Below are 19,798 nucleotides of genomic sequence, written 5' to 3' on the forward strand. Positions count from 1 at the left end.
ACAACATCCATCTCAAGATGAGTTTATGAGGATTATTATTATGTTTTGTACCAAGTTTCTGTTGAAGGTTGTTAAGATTAAATGAGTCACATCGCATGAATTGCTTAGAACAGGACCCGGTGTCCACTATGAGCAATTCACTAAGAGTTTATCAATAACCAGTTTGAATCCGCCAACGTGGGCACGTTGGGAGGTGCTCCCCCCTTGTGGTTATTGCTAGTATTGCGCGAAGATGACCATTTGGCACCCAACTCCCAGCATGCTCTGGGACAAAGGCCACAAAACCTGGGGGTGGGAAAAGACCCTGCCCCATCCCAGCTGGGGTCTGCTCCATCCTCTCACACAGGGGATGGTGATTTCCCATCACAACCTTCTGTCTGGTTGACCTCTCTGCACCTGTTTCCCCACCCATATTAATAACTTAGCACAGAACTGATAGCCACAAAGAATTGCCTCTGGTTCCCTGCCCAGGAAAGAGGCAAGCTTTCCCTAGAGAGAGGGCTTCCCACTTGTACATGGTTAGAGTGTTTGGAGGAGGTGTTCCAGCTCTGTGGATGCCCCTTCAAGTAAGGTTGCCAGGCAAAATACAGGATGCCCAGTTTAGTATAAGTATGCCCCATGCAATGTTAGGGGCACACTTCTAAAACATCCTTTGCTGTTTATCCAAAATTCACATTTAAGCACCCTGTTATTTGCTAAACTCAGCAATTGCCCCTGGGAGTTTGGGGCAGAGGCAGGGGCTGGGCTGCCTGGGAGGGGGCAACTACCCATTCTGTGCCAGGAACCTGGGATTTCTCACTTCAGCCCTCCCAAGCTGGTGGGAGGAGTCTCTGTTGCTAGCTCCACTTCACCATGAGGCCAATGGCATCTGAAAGCCACACAGGTGATGTGTGCAGTCTCCAGGATAGATGCGGATTCACAGAGGAGAAGCAGAGACCTCCACAGGCAGCTACTACAGCAATGGAGGGAGTGTTGGCCTAGAGGGAGCCCAGAGTGAGACCACTTTTGCAAAAATCGTAACAGTGAGAAAATTATGGCAGTGAAAGAGATCTGATCTAGCCAAGTCCTAATCTTGCCCTTGACCTTCAAGCTGCCCCTAATTATTCCTGGGCTTAGGCCACGCTAACTTAGGGAGACAGTTTATAGTTTAAATGATAATAGCCCTTCCCCAAAACTCAACCACCTTTGCGAAGCTAATAAGAGACCACCTGGGTAGGAGAACAGAGAAGGCTGAATTCTCCTGAGGTGTAGACATAAATGATAGCCAGTCATTATTCCAGAGGTGAGATGATATGCAACTTCCCCAAGTACTCCTGCAGATAACATCACTATTTTAGAACCTAAGATTGGTCTTTTGTTGTTATTTTTGTCTTGTTTTGTTTAGAAACACCTTTCATTTGGGTAACATGTTCCAACACAGGTCAGTTAATAAAATAGATTCTAAAGAATATGGCTCTATGCACAGCCTTCCCTCCCCGAAAATAACCTTTGGGAATAGGCATTCCCTTTCCCCCTTGGGCTCCTCGAATTTATTCAGAAGAATGTTTTGGGAGCTCATATTTATCATCTGGGCAGGGGGGTACCATGTCCATGTCCTGTATTCCTGGGGTACAGCAGCGATAGGTGGCTGCAACTCTCCAACCCTCTCCCAACCCTGGCCCAGCAAACATTTCTCTCCCACCCCAGGATCTGGGACCGAAAGAAAGAGCAAGCAGCCCCCTCCATTGAGGTGCTGGGCAGGGCTCAGTGGCACATCACTGTGCTTTGAGAAAGAGGGAGGGGATTTGTTTGGCACTTTAAAAATAGGGTGAGCAAGGCCAGGCGCGGTGACTCACGCCTGTAATCCCAGCACTGTGGGAGGCCGGGGTGGGCGGATCACGAGATCAGAAGTTTGAGACCAGCCTGGCCAACATGGTGAAACCCCATCTCTACTAAAAATACAAAATTTAGCCGGGCGCGGTGGCTCAAGCCTGTAATCCCAGCACTTTGGGAGGCCGAGACGGGCGGATCACGAGGTCAGGAGATCGAGACCATCCTGGCTAACACGGTGAAACCCCATCTCTACTAAAAAATACAAAAAACTAGCCGGGCGCAGTGGTGGGCGCCTGTAGTCCCAACTACTCGGGAGGCTGAGGCAGGAGAATGGCCGGAACCCGGGAGGCGGAGCTTGCAGTGAGCTGAGATCCGGCCACTGCACTCCAGCCTGGGTGGCAGAGCGAGACTCCATCTTAAAAAAAAATAAAAATAAAAATACAAAAAATAAAAATACAAAATTTAGCCAGGCGTGGTGGCTGGCACCTGTAATCCCAGCTACTGGGGAGGCTGAGGCAGAAGAATCGCTTGCACCCAGGAGGCAGAGGTTGCAGTGAGCTGAGATTGTACCACTGCACTTCAGCCTGGGTGACAGAGTGAGACTCCTTCTCAAGAAAAGAAAATAAAGAGAGAGAGTGAGCAGGACTGCAGAGAAGATATCAAAATGGCAGGGAGAGACCATGTGGCACTAGTCCCCTGGGAGAAGGGAAGAGGGGAGATAGATATGAGAGTAGGAGCTAAAAAAGCACCAGGGCTCTGCTCCAAGTGACAGGTGCTGAAATGGGGTAGAACCAACAGGACACTGACTCTGGGTTTATGCCCTCTCTATCCCTCTATCCCACAGCAGCCGTGTGCCCACCTGCAGCCTCCCATATCAGCCTGTCCCTATGTATAGTATCCAACCTCTGATTCTAGCAGTCAAGTGTCTTCCCCAATCCTAATATCAGAGGCTTTCAAACCAGAGTGACTCCATCTTGAGTAGGGACTGGGTAAAATAAAGCTGAGACCTACTGGGCTGCATTCCCAGGAGGTTAGGCATTCTTAGTCACAGGATGAGATAGGAGGTTGGCACAAGATACAGGTCACAAAGAGTTTGCTGATAAAACAGGATGTAGTGGCCAGCTGCGGTGGCTCACACCTGTAATCCCAGCACTTTGGGAGGCCGAGGTGGGTGGATCACTTGAGATCTGGAGTTCGAGACCAGCCTGACCAACATAGTGAAACCCCGTTTCCACTAAAAATACAAAATTAGCAGGACGTGGTGGCACATGCCTGTAATCCCAGCTACTCGGGAGGCTGAGGCAGGAGAGTCATTGAACCTGGGGAGGCAGAGGTTGTAGTGAGCCAAGATCACACCATTGTACTCCAGCCTGGGTGAGAGAGCAAGACTCTGTCTTGAAAAAAAAAAAACAAAAAAAAAAACCAGGATGTGGTGAAGAAGCCAGCCAAAAACCACCAAAACCAAGATAGCAATGAAAGTGACCTCTGATCATCCTCATTGCTCATCATACGCTAATTATAATACATTAGCATGCTAAAAGACACTCCCACCAGCACCACAACAGTTTACAAATGCCAATGCAACATCAGGATGTTACCCTATATGGTCTAAAAAGGGGAGAAACCATCAGTTATGGGAATTGCCCGCTTCTTTCCAAGAAAACTGATGAGTAATTGTTTAATATATGCTTTTTGTTTGTCTGTTTGTTTTTTGGAGATGGAGTCCCACTCTGTTGTCCAGGCTGGGGTGCAGTGGCATGATCTCGGCTCACTGCCACCTCCACCTCCCAGGTTCAAGCGATTTTCTTGCCTCAGCCTCCTGAGTAGCTGGGATTAAAGGCGCACACCACCATGCCTGGCTAATTATTTTGTGTTTTTAATAGAGACAGCGTTTCTCCATGTTGACTAGGCTGGTTTCAAACTCCTGACCTCAGGTGATCCACCTGCCTTGGCCTCCTGAAGTGTTGGGATTACAGGCGTGAGCCACCGCGCTTGGCTTATGCTTGAAAGTACCATTGCAAAATTATAACTGAGACAGTGAAAGAGATCTGAACTAACCAAGTACGTCTTGCTTTTTTTTTTTTTTTTTTTTTTTTTTTGGAGATGGACTCTTGCTTTGTTACCATGGCAGGAGTACAGTGGCACAATCTCAGCTCACTCCGCCTCCTGAGTTCAAGTGATTCTTCTGCCTCAGCCTCCCAAGTAGCTGGGATTACAGATGCCCACCATTATGCCCAGCTAATTTTTGTATTTTTAGTAGAGACGGGATTTCATCATGTTGGCCAGGCTGGTCTCGAGCTGCTGACCTCAACCTGAAGTGATCTGCCTGCCTCAGCCTCCCTTAATGCTGGGATTACAGGTGCTCCACCATGCCCAGCCTCATCTTGCTTCTAACCTCCAAGTTGTCCTTGTTCATTCCTGGGCATAGGCTGAATTAACTTTGGAAGGAACTTAGTTTATAGTTTATAGTTTAAAACAAAGAAGATAACAGCCCTTTCCCAGAACAAACCTACTTCTCGCCTGGGGACTAGACTGCCTTGGTAGGAATAACAAATTAGCCAAAAGATTATAAATTGTAGTTTAGGAGTCATGCAGCTGGAGGCTACAAGATTCTGTCCCTCCCCAGGTTGCTCCTGGGGGTAACATCACTATTGTAAAGCCTAAGACCAGTGCTTGAGATATTTTGCAGACCCTGCACTTGATGGATCAGCTGGCACCACACACATCAATAAACTGGCTCAGCCGGGCGCAGTGGTTCATGCCTGTAATCCCAGCACTTTGGGAGGCCAAGGCGGCGGATCACCTGAGGTCGGGAGTTCGAGACCAGCCTGACCAACATGGAGAAACCCCGTCTCTACTAAAACTACAAAATTAGCCGTGCGTGGTGGCTCATGCCTGTAATCCCAGTTACCAGGGAGGCTGAGGCAGGAGAATCGCTTGAACCTGGGAGGCGGAGGTTGCAGTGAGCCGAGATCGTGCCATTGCACTCCAGCCTGGACAAGAAGAGTGAAACTCCATCTCCAAAATAAATAAATAAAATAAAATAAAATAAATTGGCTCATGTGATCTTGTGGCCCCCACCCAGGAACTGACAGCACAAAAGGACAGCTTCCACTCCCTGTGATTTCATCTCTGACCCAACCAATCAGCACTCCTGACTCACTGGCGGCCCCTACTCACCAAATTATTCTTAAAAACTCTGATCCCCGAATGCTTGGGGAGACTGATTTGAGTAATAATAAAATTCCAGTCTCCCGCACAGCAGGCTCTGTGTGAATTACTGTTTCTCTATTGCAATTCCCGTCTTGATCAATTGGCTCTGTCTAGGCAGTGGGCAAGGAGAACACGCTGGGTAGTTACATGATCAAGAAATAACTATAAGTATAGTCAGTCAAGCAGCCCATGCTGCTGCTCCTCTGTCTGTGGAGTATTCATTAATTCCTTTACTTTAGTTGGTTTTTGTTATTGTTGTTGTTGTTGTTGTTGTTGTCGTTTTTGAGACAGAGTCTCACTCTGTCACCCAGGCTGGAGTGCAGTGGCGTATTCTTGGCTCACTGCAACCTCTGCCTCCCGGATTCAAGCGATTCTCCTGCTTTCAGCCTCCCGAGTAGCTGGGATTACAGGCATGCGCCACCATGCCCGTCTAATTTTTGTATTTTTAATAGAAACAGGGTTCACCATGTCAGCCAGGCTGGTCTTGATCTCCTGATGTTGTGATCTGCCCGCCTCGGCCTCCCAAAGCGCTGGGATTACAGGTGTGAGTCACCGCGTCTGGCCTTCCTTTACTTTCTTAATAAACTTGCTCTCACTTTATGGACTCACCTCGAATTCTTTCTTGTGTAAGAGCGAAGAACCCTCTCTTGGGGTCTGGATTGAGACCCCTTTCTAGTAACACTAATGTCCCCAATCATGTCTCTAGTGACTAAACTATCTCTTGTTTCCTGGGGCTGGGACCAGTCTCTCTTGCCTGCCCACTTCCCTCTCATGGATCAGATAGTCCCAAAGGCTCCATCCTTAGCTCCTAAAGAAAGCTTTGGTCCTCAGAACCTCCCTTCCCATTCCTTCCTTTTCCCCACACACTGGGGCAGGGAGGGAGAGGCAAGGGCCTCTCTTTCAAAGCCCCTTAGATTTGGATGAAGAACAGGACAATGAGCAGGGCACAGCCTGCTAGGAGCAGAATGACCTTGAGGATCCTTTGCTCAGAAGTCGCCAGCTCCCGGGCAGGATTTCCAGAAAGGTGATATAGAGGAAGCTGCCAGCCGCCATGCCCTCTAGCACAGACTGGGCCAGCTGGCGCAGAGGCCCTGCTGACTGTTAGAGCCGCACCCATCCGGATGCCTAGAAGTGTCATGCATGAGAAGTGGATCCCACAGCCAGCCACCTGTAACCCCAAGGGGCTCTGCAGCAGCTGCAGGGACAGACTGACAGCCACAGTGCCCTTGTGGAGCAGCAAAGCCAGGCGTAGCTCCGTGGCCCAAGCCCCGTCTTGCTGCAGCCCCTTGAACACTGAGTATAGAGCTAGGAAGAAGACCAGAACAAGGGCACACAGGGCTGAGGGGGTTGCTGGGGCTCCATTCGCCTGTGAAACCCCTGGCTCTTCAGGAAGATTGGCCTTTTGAGATATCTTTTTTTTTTTGAGATGGAGTTTCTCTCTTGTCACTCAGGCTGGAGTTCAATGGCACAATCTTGGCTCACTGCAACCTCCACCTCCTGGGTTCAAGCAATTCTGCCTCAGCCTCCCGAGCAGCTGGGATTACAGGCGCCCGTCACCACGTCCAGTTAGTTTTTGTATTTTTAGTAGAGACAGGAGTTTCACCATGTTGGCCAGGCTGGTCTCAAACTCCTGACCTTAGGTGATCCACCCACCTCCGCTTCCCAAAGTGCTGGGATTACAGGTGTGAGCCACTGCGCCCGGCCTTTTTTGAGGTATCTTTTCAGGTTTTTTGTATGTCTGACACCTATGGTTCCAGCTGGACCTGCCAACTGCTCCTGCGGCCTCACCCAGAAGTGACTCAGCATGCAGGATCATTTCCCACACCCTAATCATTGCAGCCTCAACCAGTCAGCGGCAGGCCCCATTCCCTAGCCGCCCCCACCACCCTTCCCCTAAACTACATTTGAAAAACCCTAGCCCCTAAATGCTCCAAGAGACTAATTTGAATAATAAAAAAACTCCAGTCTCGGTGGCTTCTGCTTGTAATCCCAGCACTTTGGGACGGCAAGGCGGGTCGATCACCTGAGGTCAGGAGTTCAAGACCAGCCTAGCCAACATGGTGAAACCCCATTTCTACTAAAAAATACAAAAATTAGCCAGGCGTGGTGGCACATGCCTGTAGTCCCAGCTACTTGTCTCCTTGAGACAGGAGAATGGGTTGAACCTGGGAGGAGGAGGTTGCAGTGAGCCGAGATCACGGCACTGCACTCCAGCCTGCATGACAGAGCGAGACTTCATCTCAAAAGAAAAACAGAAACAAACAAACAAAAAAACAACTCCGGTCTCCTGTTCAGTCAGTTCTGCATAAACTCTTTCTCCACTGCAATTCCCCTGCCTTCATAACCCACCGGGTGGTTACAAGAGGAGCTTCCCAAGCCAGTTAGAGGGGGTCAGAGGTCACCTTGGGTTGGGGAGCGGGAACTGAGGGAGGAGGGGGCTGTAATCAGGGTAGGGCTGGTGGACCTGCAGGACAGGCTGGGGGAAAGGCATGGAAGGGAGTTTCCCAATAGGAGGGAACAGTATATGAGAAAGCTTGGGCAGGAGAAACACCAGATCTAAGGACCCAAAAAGGACAGAATGGCTGAAATGAAGATTTGGGGTGGGGCAGTGAGAAGGGTGTGTATGATAGGGGCGTTATCCAAATCACCAAGGTCCATGAGAGCTGCTATGAGGGTCTGGACTCTGTTCTGAACATTTTAAGAAGTGGTTGGCCAGAGAGAACATTTAGAGAGGAACAGGCTAGAGGCTGCTACCGTGATATATGTCTAGAGGAGATAAATAGGAGATGTGGTGCCAGAGTATTGGGGACAGAAGCCACAAGAATGAGTGGGAGCAGCCAGGGCAGACAGAGGAGGGCCTGAGCCCAAGCTTTTAGCACTGTGGTGACAGCCAGAGAGGTAGAAAGAAATCTGGAGGGAGAGCTCCAGATAGCCAGGAGACACAGCTGAGGCTGGCTTTCCCTTCTCCCTCCCAGGCAGTTTTGGGGAGGGAATAATAGACCAGGCTTGAGCCTTACCTGTGACCATATACGCTGGGAGGCCTTTGCCAGGTCACTTGCCCTCTCTGATCCTTAGAATGTAAGTCTGGAATGGGGAGCAGTGTTATCCACTGTGAAAGGAAAATAAATCTGGGGACCCCAAAATCACTAAGCCAAAGGGAAAAGACAAGCCAGGAACTGCGTCAGGCAAACCTGCCTCCCATTTTATTCCTATATAAGATAGCTACAAAGATTAAAAAGCTACATACCTCACGCACATTTTGCCCACAAGGAAATTCCTTGTGGGCCTCAAGATTTTTACCCTAAAACAGTTCTGCTGGGTTTCACCCTGGCAGTGTAAATGGATAGCTGATCTTCACAAGTACGGGACAAAGGACAGAACTCAAAGTCATCCCTCTGCTCACCTGAGACAAATGCATATCTGATTGCTTCCTCTACCCTATTGTTTAGGTAAAAATGCAGCTTCACTGAACCAGACTAAAGCCTAAGTGACTATTCCTTTAACCCCTGCTCACATGGAAATTGTGTATTCAGTGACAGGCTGATAAGCACCCAAAAGAACTAAACCTTTTATCTCTTATCTACCTATGACCTGGAAGCCTCCGCCCCACTTCAAGTTGCCCTGCCTTTCCAGACCAAACCCATGTACATTTTACACACATTGATCAATGTCTCATGTCTCCCTGAAATGTTTAAAACCAAGCTGTGCCCCAACCATCTTGGGCACATGGCATCAGGATGAGGCTGTCATGGATGCGTCCTTAACCTTGGAAAAATAAACTTTCTAAATTGATTGAGACCTGTCTCAGATACTTTTGGTTCACACTACCTACCCCCTGGGTTAGCAAGAGAGTCAGAAGAATGGTGGTAAACCACAGGCTTTCCCAGGGTAGAGAGACCCTGCCTTGTCAGTTTCCATGGTATAAATGTGTCCATCATGGCTTATTTCAGGCTTCCCACATAAAGTGATACACAGTGGCACACGATAATGTGGTCTTTCCGCCAAACGGAATAGCTGTAAATAAGCTCCCAAGAGCATAGATGATAGTAAAGTGTGGTAAAATGATTACGAGGCAATACGTTTTGAGCATTTACTTTGTTTTTAGTACAATGTATTTAAATCTAAGTTTATATCATTTATCTTTTCATATTGTTTATTTATTTTATTTTATTTTATTTATTTATTTATTTATTTTGAGACAGAGTCTCATTCTGCTGCCCATGCTGGAATGCAGTGGCATGATTACGGCTCACTGCAGCCTCAAACTCCCAGGCATAAGCAATCCTCCCATCTCAACCTCCTGAGTAACTGGGACTACAGGTGTGCACCACCACACCCAGCTAATTTTTATATTTTTTGTAGATACAGGGTTTCACTATGTTGCCCAGACTGGTTTCGAACTCCTGGGCTTAAGCAGATCACCTACCTTGGCCTCCCAAAGTGTTAGAACTATAGGCATGAGCCACCACACCCAGCCTACATTATTTAATTTTTAATAATGGCTGTATCTAACAATGAGCTCATAAAATTCCTGAAAAGCTAACAGTTGGCTGTGATCCCTACCAGCCAGCTGTGACATGCCACTCACTGGTCTACAAGCAAGAGGATGTGCAAAGTAAACCTCCAATGGGTCCTCCTCTCTGTCATCCTCAAGAGGCTCAACCTCTGCCCTAGGGGGCTGCTGGCTTCTCAAACATTAAGGGGCAAAGGCAGGAGTGCTCTGAGCCCAGCCTACCCAAGGCAGCCACAGCTTTGGAGGAAAAATGCACTTCTTTCCACCCCTCCCACCCCTGCCTGAGTCCTGCCATGCCTAAGACAGTATCCCCTAACAGTGGCCCCTGTTTTGGGGACCTCATGTTCTCAGCCCTTCCTCAGGAAAACCAGAGAGCTAAACTCATTGGTGAACATCTCTTTATTGGAAAACGCTGGTGGGTGTGGGGGCTCCTTAGACTCCGCTGCCTGGACCTGCATCTGGACATGTTTCAAAGCTCTGGGTCCTGAGCCAGCAGTAGTAAAGGAAGACACAGATGTCCATCCCCAGGGCAGACAGCAACACCAAGAGCAGAGTCCCTGTTACGAGTGTCAGTGAGCTGGGAAGACTTCCATATATAAGAGGGAGAGGCTAGTTAGGGCCTGGAGAGGCAAGAAGTGTGCCAGCGGCGGCAGGAAGTGCACCAGCAGGGGCAGGAAATAAACCAGCAGAGGCAGGAAGTGCGCCAGCAGAGCCAGGAAGTGCACCAGCAGAGGTAGGAAGTGCATCAGCGGGGGCAGAAAATGCACCAGAAGAGGCAGGAAGTGTACTAGCAGGGGCAGGGAGGAGACTGGATGACAGCCCCCATTACCCAGAACCATGTTGTTCACATGGGAGAGGGTGCAGGGATTCCGGCCTCAACTGGTACCTACGTGACCTCAAGCCTCAGTTTCCTCATCTATAGAATGGGATCTGATTGTGTCTACTGCATGGGATTATTGGGAGGATTCTTGGGAGGATTAAACAGAAAAATGGAAGCCCTGGCCCCTCCCTTCGCAGATAGGCAACAAAGGCAGCATTTATTAACAATATCCAGTGGGCAGCAGTTACTGTTCTTCTGGATAAGGAGGCTTAAAGGGGTAAGTGGCTTCCAGGGTCATGAGGTAGGCAAGCTCATAGCCAGATTGCCTGAGGTTTCAGGCTCTGCCCTGGCAGGCCACAAATGGGGGCTCAGAGAGGAGGGGGAGGGGAGAAGGAGGAAGCCAGAGCCTGGTTCTACAGGGACAGCCAAAGACCACTGGATGTGGGGCCCCAGTGTCTCTCACTGTGAAGGGGACCTGGAGAAGAGCCCAGGCTACAGGAGAGGCCTCCCTCACTCGTCTCCAGGCCCCCTAGAGTCAGAAACCTGACTCAACTCAGAGGACAAGTCAGCCTTCTCTGTCACCTGATTGGAAGCCTTCTTAGGGGCCTGATTGGAAGTCTTCTCAGGGGCCTGATTGTAATCTGGAAGCCAAAGACATCAAAGACAGTTTTAAGCCAAAACACAACATGCCCTCACTCCCCCAACATACAGAGCTGTAAACTTCTGACCTTCTACTATTTGCTTACTGATGCTGAAAGTTGAGAGAATATGAAGCTATTTTTTTCCTAAGGAGAGAAAGATAACATGTTGTTTATACTATGGTGTGAGTGACTACAAGCTTTCTCTCTCCTCTGTGAAACTCTCAGAAGGGCATATATCAAGGGTTATGTGGGTGGAGATGAAGGGGTCTCCAGATATCTGTTTAATAAAGATTAGATGAGAGCCTCAAAAGTGGCAGACCAATCTAATGCTCTCATTTTGCACTTGGGGAAACCAAGGCCCAGAAATGGAAAGGATTGCCCAAGGTCCCACACAGTAGGAGCCTCTCCAGACAGGGTCCAGAAGCCAGGACCTTGGTTCTGATCAATGGGTACCTCGAGTGGGTCTTTGTGGCCCAGGCCAGTGTCAGTTTCCTCAGAGGCCTTTAGTAGTAAGATGATGCCTTCTATAAGCCTGTTCATGCAAGGCTGTGACTGGTTTCCTTGGCCAGCTGCCTCTCTTGCCTCAGAGCCTACCTCCACCCTCCACACCCAAATCTGGGGCCTCCTACCTGCCAAGGACCTTTGATAGGGTAACCAGGGGGCCAGGCAGGTAACCTCACAACCGTTACACATACTCCCAGGGCAGCATCCAGAAGTTCCTACCTAGAACTTCTGGATGTCAGGGACGGGGGTGGTCAGTGCACCAGAGATGGGAACTGGGGGTGGCATGGACCAGACCTGCATTTAACAAGCAAAGAAACAGAGGCTAACAAAAGGTCAGTGACTTACCCATGATGTCACAGCCAGCAAGAGCTGGCGCTGGGATTTGAACCTGGGTCTAGGTCACAGTCCAAAGTCTCCATTCCCAGTATGAGGTGAAGACCTCATAGCCAGGCATGACAGGGACCTGAGAGGTGAAGGCTACAGTAAGTCATCATTGCACCGCTGTACTCCAGCCTGGGCAACAGAGCGAGACCCTGTCTCAAGGGAAAAAAAAAAAAGCCAATTCTGCTTTGAAGAACGATGTATTTGGTGGTAGACACTGTGGTGTTCCCTTCTGTGAGCCTCAGTGTCTTCATGTGGGAAATGGGAATGATGGTTTTATCTCCTCACGAGGCTGTTGAGGATGCAAGAAACAAATGCACGTAAAGGGCATATGCAAACACACAGATGCTAAATGGCAAATCTGCATCAAATCCTTAGCTACTGAATTCTGCAGTGATACAGTGCTCTGCATCTTTCAGAGAAAGACTCACACTCAGAGAGGCTGTGACTTGCAAATCAGTATGATCTGATTCTACTCTTCTCTCCAGCCCAGACACCCCAGCTCTGCTCCCCCGAATCTCCTGGGTACCCCCTGGCTCTTGGCAGCCTTGTCCTCATGAGCCTCCAACAGCCCCCTTACCAGTTGGATGAAGCCATTAGCTTTAAATGGGGTAGTGAAGACCTCATAGCCAGGCATGACAGGGACCAGGGAGGGCAGGTAGGTGCCAAGGCACAGGTGGCAAGCATCCACCTGGGGTTCCTTCCTCACTGCCAGGAGGACGTCTGTCTCATTACATTCCTGCAGGAGGCTGTCTCCTGAGAGTCCAGCCCAGGCTAGCTCAGGCGGAGAACCAGACTCAGTGAGAACATGGCCAGCAGAGGGTGCCCCAAAACCTCCCCCAGCATCCCCCACCTTCAATTAATTCCCTGCATCTCCAGAATGGAGCAGGGAGCCAGCACAGTGGCTCACGCTTCCAATCCCAGCACTTTGGGAGGCTAAGGCGGGCAGATCACTTGAGGTCAGGAGTTCAAGAGCCGCCTGGCCAACATGGTGAAATCCCTTCTGTACTAAAAACACAAAAATTAGCTGGACATGGTGGCATGCACTTCTAGTCCCAGCTACTTGGGATGCTGAGGCAGGAGAATTGCTTGAACCCAGGACGGGGAGGTTGCAGTGAGCCGAGTTTGTGCCACTGCACTTCAGCCTGGGTGACAGACTCGGTCTCAAATAATAATAATAATAATAATAATAATAATGGAGCAGGGTAAAATGTTGGGGTGTTGTAGGGATGGTGGTGTTTCCCCCTACAGACAGGATGTCCACCGACCTCATCCCCATCAGCCTGGCCTGGGAGTGCCTGAAAGCCCCTTATGTGAGCACCTACTATGTGCCAGGCATCTGCAAACCTGCGCCCCAGTAGTTCCTTACAAGGCATCACCAGTGGGGCAGTCAAGGGCAGAGGGGGTCCACAGTAGGGCATAGTAAGCGGCAACAACAGAAGGGGCCCTGGAGCTGGTTCAGAAGGATGCTGCTAGCTGGCCAAGAGGGAAAGGATTTGCAGCTGAGGAACAGTGTGTTGTGAGGAAAGGCATAGAGGCACAGGAGGGCAGGTGATGGGGAGGACAAGGCTGGGCGCTTAGGCTGTGCCCATGAGCACAAAGCCTGCATGTGGCCTGGGCAGCTCCCAGCTTTAGGGAGAGTCTGCAGACTGGAAGGTGGAGAGTGAGTGAGCAAGGAATTGGTGGTAGATGCCAGGAGATGTCACAGGGATGCAGGTGTGAACGTGCCCCGCCTGGGGCTGGGAGTGCCGGGGGAGATGAGCTGGGAAAATGTTGGACTGGAGAAGGATGTGACTGCCAGCTCAGACAGGGAATGGGGGGTGGGGAGGGGGGGCTAGAGAACGAGGCGGGGCTTAGAACCTTTAAGGGAGCTGGGAGGGAGCGGCAGGTGACTGGGCAGAGGCCATAGGGGCTTGGGAAGGGGACCTTGCCAGTGTGGGATGGTAAGAGTAGCAGAGAAAGGCTCACCCCACATCACACTCATCCTGTAGCCATGGATACTCCCAGAGCAGCAGGGACCACCACCCCGGAGCCCCCATCCTGTCTTGCTGGCAGCACCCCCACCCAGCCCTGCAGCCCCTTTAAGTCCCAGCCCAGGTGCAGGCAAGTCCCACCAGGGCAGGGTCGGCCTACCTGACTGCACCTGGGCTGCGAGGGGTGGGGCCAGGGTCTTGGCAGGAGCTGATTTGGGGCTTGGGGCAGGGCTGAGGGGCCCAGGTGTGCTTTGGCCCTGTGCTCCCACCTCTCTCTCTGAGCTGTTGAGGGAGCTGGCCCAGGATCGAGCCCAGCAGCTCAGGGGAAGCCACAAGGAAAACAGGCCATTCCCTGATTCTAAGAAGCCCCCTGGTCACTTCCTTCTCTGCAGGCTGCTGAGTCCCCTCATGAGGAGGTCTCATGTGACCCTCATATAGGGCTGCCACTACCATCTTGGGCACCTTCAGGCTCAGATGGTATCTGCCTAACAGGGTCCCCTCCCAGAGGGGTCGGTGCTTTAGAAGGCTTGCAACAAGAGGGCAATGCCAGGCTGAGTGCAGTGGCTCATTCCTATAATCCCAGCTCATTTCCTATAATCCCACTGAGGTGGGAGGATTGTTTGAGCCTAGGCATTCAAGGCCAGCCTGGGCAACATAGGGAGACCCCATCTCTATTAAAAGTAAGTAAAGGCTAATGCCTACCCCAAAGGAGGCTGGCAGCACCAATGTGGGACACCAGGTACCTGCAGGGAAGCACTGATGGGCGGGAGGCTGCTACCCATCCCTCCTCCCCACCACCACATCCTTGCTCATCCCAAACAGAAATGAAGACACAACAGCCTTGTCAGGATTTATTGGGTCAGGGAAGGGCCTGGCCAGAGAATCTGTCCTGAGGTGTCCCTGGTACTGCACTCCTGAGTTTCTCCCTGAGTTGTCTGCCGCTCCTTGTTCAGCCGTGCCACCGTGGGGTGACTTTGTCAAGCACCTGGGAGTCCTGGGTTCCCAGCTTGCCAAGTGATCTTGGGCCTATTCCTTGCCCTCCCTGAGCCTCAGTCTCTCATCCTCCATGGGAGGATGTAATTTTCCTGAAAAAGACAGGGCTGGGCCCACCCAGGGTCCACTTCCACTCAGCCTCATGGATTAAGGGGAAGCAGACAGGGTTCAGGGCCCGCCCGTCTGTGACTCTGCAGCCACTGCTTCTTGAAGCCTTTGTCTCTAAGCTTCTGTCCGGCTCAAACCCACTCAGGTGCCAGGGTCTTTGGACCCCAGGGAACCAGGTGTCCACATCCCCTGGCAGGAGTGGGAGGTTGACATGAAGCAGGAGGCTGATGCACAGGCCAGGTACCAGCGTGTGATCAGGAGGAGCTGGGCTTCCTGACTGACGGGTAGAGCTTGCGCAGGCTGGAGTCCAGGAGGAAATCCACTGACCTGTAGGGAGTGAGATGGTGGTGAGCAGGTGCCCAAGGGTGTTCATGAGGGAACAGAAGGCAGAAGGCCAGGGTTAGGGAAAGAGATGCTTAGATTCAGGATACAAATGCCATACAGGCAGAGACCCACCCTTATCCTGATCCTCCCACCTTGGGTTACTTGGGGAAGCTAGACTCAAATTCTCAGAATAGAAGACATCCTCTTCTTTATTCAGGAGGAAATTGAGGCACTGGGTAAAAGACTTGCTCAGGGCCTCAGGGTCAGCTATCTTCTTCTGGAGAAAGACTCCTCCTCTCATTCTTACGTTGGTCTGGTTGGGTTGAGCCCATCTCTGGTTCTAAGACCAAGCATGTGACCCAAGTCTGGCCAATCAACAAAGGGAAACTGGCTCATAGGGTGGGCATGCAGTCCAGAATGGACCACCGACACCCTTACTTGGGATTTTTGTTGTTACTATTTAAAAGCTTCTGCTGGGGGAGGCTAAGCTGGTGGGATAGAAGTTGGGAGCTGCTAGGGCCATTTCTGCTCCCACAAGGAGAAAGCAGGTGAAGCCAGCAAGAAGTAGGGTGGGGTGGGGAGAAAGGCAGCAGGATGGGGAGACGCAGACCCTTAATGATATCATTTGGGTACCTAGATCCAGCCATGCCTAAATGCAACACAAACCTGGACTTTTACTCCATTTTATTCAAACTTTCAGTTTGAGTTAGGCTTCTGTCACCAATACCTCCCAAAATGCATCCCCTCCAGGGTGCACCTGCTCCTGCCTCCCTCTGGTTGTTTTGTAACACTAGGCTTTCTTTCTGGGAATTTACTTGTCCTGTGTCCCATACCCTCGAGGCACCCCTCTTCTTTTATTGCTAAAGTACCTGCCAGACCATATGACAAGGGTACAGGCTGTCCTTTCTACCCCAGGAGCCAAGTGCCAGCCTTGTCCCTGCTATTGTTCCAGCAAAGTGGGCATGACCCACACTTCGCAGAGGGTAGCTCTACCTGGAGAGTGGATGATCCCTGAGGCCAGGAAGGCACCCACCTGTCAATGGGGTGGATAATGACGGGGATGGTCAACAGCCCAAGCGCAGTGGTGCTCCACTTGCGGACAGCCAGGGGCCAGCGGGTGGCAGTGCCCAGGACATAGAGAGAGGCGGCACACACGCGGTTGATGGTGAAGCCCGGAATGGCCACAGAGGCCAGAGCCTGCCATACAAAGGTGTCCACCACAGCCACGGTCACCCTGGCGCTGCGGCCTGCTTCGGGGCTCGGTACCTGGTGGGCGTAGAGACACTTAATCCAGCTGGGGCAGAGGCAGGAAATCCTGCAACAAGGGGCATGAGGCTAGACCTGGGGGGGCAAGTGGCCAGTGGACTTGTCCACACCCAGGAGTGGGGTACAGTCTGCCACATCCAGGTCTGGGAGTGAGAGTGTGGGGGCGGGGGTACACTGTCCTACAAACAGGACTGTCTGTGGACTGCACTAGGCAAGGTTGTAGGCACCGGAGTGTCCCACAGGGACTTTATCACATGCAAGGCTGCGGACTGAACCACACAGGAAGAGAGCTGGGGTGGGGAGTTGGAAAATAGGCTAACACTCACCTCTCCAGCCTTCTTGCCTTTGTCAATGGCATCCGCCAGCACGTAGGAGCTGGCCACGCCATAGCTCAGCCACACCACCGCCGCTGGCACAAGAGAGCGGAAAGCCTCGCCCACCTCATTGGCATAGCCTGGGGGAGGGAACATTTAATTCCTAGGTTCACGAACTGTTCCACAAGGGGGCGCTGGAGCAGGCTGGTTCTCATCCTAGCCAGCTAAGCAGTCCCTGGGTGACCTTAGGCAAGTGACTTTACCTCTCTGAGCCTGCCTTTCCAAGATGTAAACTGGTGCTATGATACCCACCTCGGACTCAGGCCACTGAGGGCGGGCTGAGCACAGAGTCACCATTACCATTGCTTGTTGGTTAGATTTCCTGGTCTTGGTCCCAGGAGTAACTGCGCTAATGAGGTGACAGGCACCCAGAGGGGCACAGTGATCGAGGGCAGCGCCACTGACTGGACGCTCGCCAAGTGCCAGGCCTTTCTGCGCTTTATCCCATTCCACCCTCGCAACCACCACTCAATGACAGAGGCCCTCGTGTGCATCTGGTTTGTTTTTGGTTTTGTTTTTTGTTTTTTGCCGAGGAGGAAACTGAGGTTCAGACAGAATCAGTGCGTGTCAGGACCTAAATGGGCGTGGAGATCTCAACTCCACAGCCAGCCAGAGCGCATGCCAGAGCTGGCAGCCCGCTCACCCCATGCGAGCTTCCGCCCTGGGCGGCCCACCAGGGTAGTGTGACCTTGGGCAAGTCCCTAGCCCTATCTGAGCCCAGTCTCCGGCCCAAAAGCAGAATGAGAACTAAGAACCTCCCGCCTCCTCTAGGCCCCGGGCCGGCGTCCGGCGACCCCTGCTTCCCCAGTCCAGTGGTGGTGGGGTCGCCGCGCCAGTCGCCCCGCGCTCACCCAGGTATCGCACCCACGTGTCCCGGTAGAGATCGCGCTCTGCGCCCCGCGGCTGCGGCTCTGACATGACTCTCCCGCCACAGCCTAGGCCACTGTAGCCTGTACTGGCTCCACTGCAGTCTCCGCCGCAGGCACTCTGGTCGGCCCGGCCGGGACCCGCCGAAAGTCCCGCGCCGAAGGACAGTTCAAGAAATCTCCGCCAGCAGGGAGCGTCTGCAAATTCCCCCGCGCACCGAAGCCCCTCTCCCAGGCTAGGGTTTTACAGATTGGTTTTCGTCACGCTTTCTCTGAGCGGTTGCCGCTAACCGCCCCCAGGACTGAGTGTAGGTTTTGGAGCCAAAGAGACAGGAGATCAAATCGGGGGATGCTACACTGCAAAGCTGGTGACCTCGGGCAAGAGTCTGCTTCTCCAGCCGCTCTTTATTCATTTGTAAAAACGAGGGAGGGACACAGACTGGGCCCGTTGGCTCACGTCTGTGATCCCAGCACTTTGGGAGGCCGGAGGCGGGAAGATCGCTTGAATCCAAGGGTTCAAGAACAGCCTGGACAACATAGCGAGACCTCGTCTCTACTTAAAAAAAAAAAAGTAATATTTAAAATGGGGAACACAATAGTGTCCACTCCCTAGGATGCTTCCGAGGAATTAATTATAAGTCACCATTTATTGAGTTTATTGCCAGTCTGGATGTTCGCTAAAGGGCTCTCCATGGCTTACACCTTAAACCCTCCCACCAGCCTGGGACTCCGTTTTACAGGTGAGAAAATGGAGGCACAGAGAAGGTGGGTCATTTTCCCAGAACACACAGCTGCCAAGTGGTGAAATTGGGATTTGAATCCAAACAGTATGGATCCAGATCCCGTGCTCTTAATGTGAGCTCTAAATGAGGCTAGAGGAGTGAACGGTAAGCGCCTGGAAGGTGGGTGCCTGGACTCTGAAGTGCCTTCTCAGCAGGCGCCATGTATAACTAGGAAGCACTCGCATCTAACTGGATCAGTATGTCCCCAGACTGAGCCTCTTGGGGACAGGGTGTTGAACGAATGAACGAATGAATGAATCGGGCAAGGGAGACAGAGTTGGGGTTAGTGATTACAACAGGAGGAAGCCTTCCCCTGGTGGACCTCAGTTTACCCAGGTGAGCAATGTGTATATTTCACTAAGTCTCTGTGACTCCTTGGCGGGTATAATTGAGCGGCGTTGGAGAAAATCCTGGGTTCAAATCCTAGCTGTGCCGCCTACTGGCTGTTAGCCTCCCTGAGCCCCAGTTCCCACGTCTGCAAAAAATAAGAGTAGCCAACATTGACGAGCACTTACTTATACCAAGCTCTTAAGCGCTTTGCACGGCTTATTTCCTTTAATCTTTGCAACAAACCAAAGTATAATAGTAAGCACAGGGTTACCGGGTATCGCGTGATACCCAGTAGGCCTCATTAAGAATTAGTTCTTATTTTCATCAAAGGTAGGGAAAATGAATAACACTGGCTCCCTATTGTGGCCCCCCGCTTTCAGCCCCAGGCGCCTCTGTCTTGTAGGGCTGTATAAGACAGTCTCGTCAGCAGTTACCTCAAGCGGAACTGGGCTTGTAGGTTGGGAAGGGTAGTTCGTCGGAGAAAAGTTGGTGGCGAACTCAGCGGTCCCCAGCCCCTTGAAACACCGGCAATGCTGGCGTGGAATTATTAGACAGTCCCTAAAACCACGTGATCGCTGCTCCTCCGCCGCCCTCTCACTCTCGGCCCACTGCTAGCCCCGCAGGCGCTTGCCCCGACTCACACTTGGCTCGCACGGGCTACGCGGCACGTACTGAGCAGCTGGCGGGGCGGGGCCTCCGCCCTCATTGTGAAGACGATCAGGAGCATTCTTAGTGCCCTGATCAAAGATGGCGGAAGACACCCCACCAACTGGGCCAATCAAAAGGCAAGCTGGACGTGGCCCCTTGAGAAAGCTCACGCTAGAGCCGAAGAGAATTTCTGCGCATGCGCCCAACCTATTGGCGTGAAGCAGCTGCTGGGTCCCTTAGGCCGCTTAAG

At 51.6% G+C, this 19,798-nt stretch overlaps 2 protein-coding genes and 1 pseudogene across 3 annotated transcripts in view; 1 reads left to right on the forward strand and 2 right to left on the reverse strand.

The window, feature by feature from the left end:
• Window positions 1-5,935: 5,935 nt before the first annotated feature.
• Window positions 5,936-8,052, reverse strand: LOC126964046 (zinc transporter ZIP1-like; annotated as a pseudogene).
• Window positions 8,053-11,747: 3,695 nt separating this feature from the next.
• TBC1D10A (TBC1 domain family member 10A) overlaps window positions 11,748-19,798 on the forward strand; it is a 139,871-nt gene continuing 131,820 nt past the window's right edge. The window contains exon 1 of the mRNA XM_050806726.1: window positions 11,748-11,751. The gene's annotated coding sequence lies outside the window, so the exon portion shown is untranslated. The remainder of the gene's footprint in view (window positions 11,752-19,798) is intronic.
• On the reverse strand, window positions 14,697-19,647 carry MTFP1 (mitochondrial fission process 1). Of its 2 annotated transcripts, XM_050806769.1 has the most exons (4): window positions 17,774-19,647; window positions 16,875-17,002; window positions 16,316-16,548; window positions 14,697-15,285 (listed from the first exon to the last, which is right to left on the reverse strand). In XM_050806769.1, exons 1-4 carry the CDS (start codon window positions 17,838-17,840, stop codon window positions 15,213-15,215), a joined length of 501 nt encoding a protein of 166 aa, XP_050662726.1. In that variant the 5' UTR covers window positions 17,841-19,647; the 3' UTR covers window positions 14,697-15,212. The 2 variants fall into 2 exon arrangements, with proteins under 2 accessions (XP_050662726.1, XP_050662727.1); XM_050806770.1 differs by lacking the exon at window positions 16,316-16,548.

The sequence above is a fragment of the Macaca thibetana genome, chromosome 10 (genome assembly GCF_024542745.1).
Source record: "Macaca thibetana thibetana isolate TM-01 chromosome 10, ASM2454274v1, whole genome shotgun sequence".
Classification (NCBI taxonomy): domain Eukaryota; kingdom Metazoa; phylum Chordata; class Mammalia; order Primates; family Cercopithecidae; genus Macaca; species Macaca thibetana.

Bases quoted from the DNA above. Each gene is read 5' to 3' on its own strand.
- MTFP1 (XM_050806769.1), bottom strand. From the start codon at position 17,840: ATGTCAGAGCCGCAGCCGCGGGGCGCAGAGCGCGATCTCTACCGGGAC. The intron at 17,003-17,773 runs GTGAGCGCGGGG...TCCCTCCCCCAG, and splicing joins CACGTGGGTGCGATACCTGG to GCTATGCCAATGAGGTGGGC. The intron at 15,286-16,315 runs GTGGGTGCCTTC...CACTCCCTACAG, and splicing joins ATTATCCACCCCATTGACAG to GTCAGTGGATTTCCTCCTGG.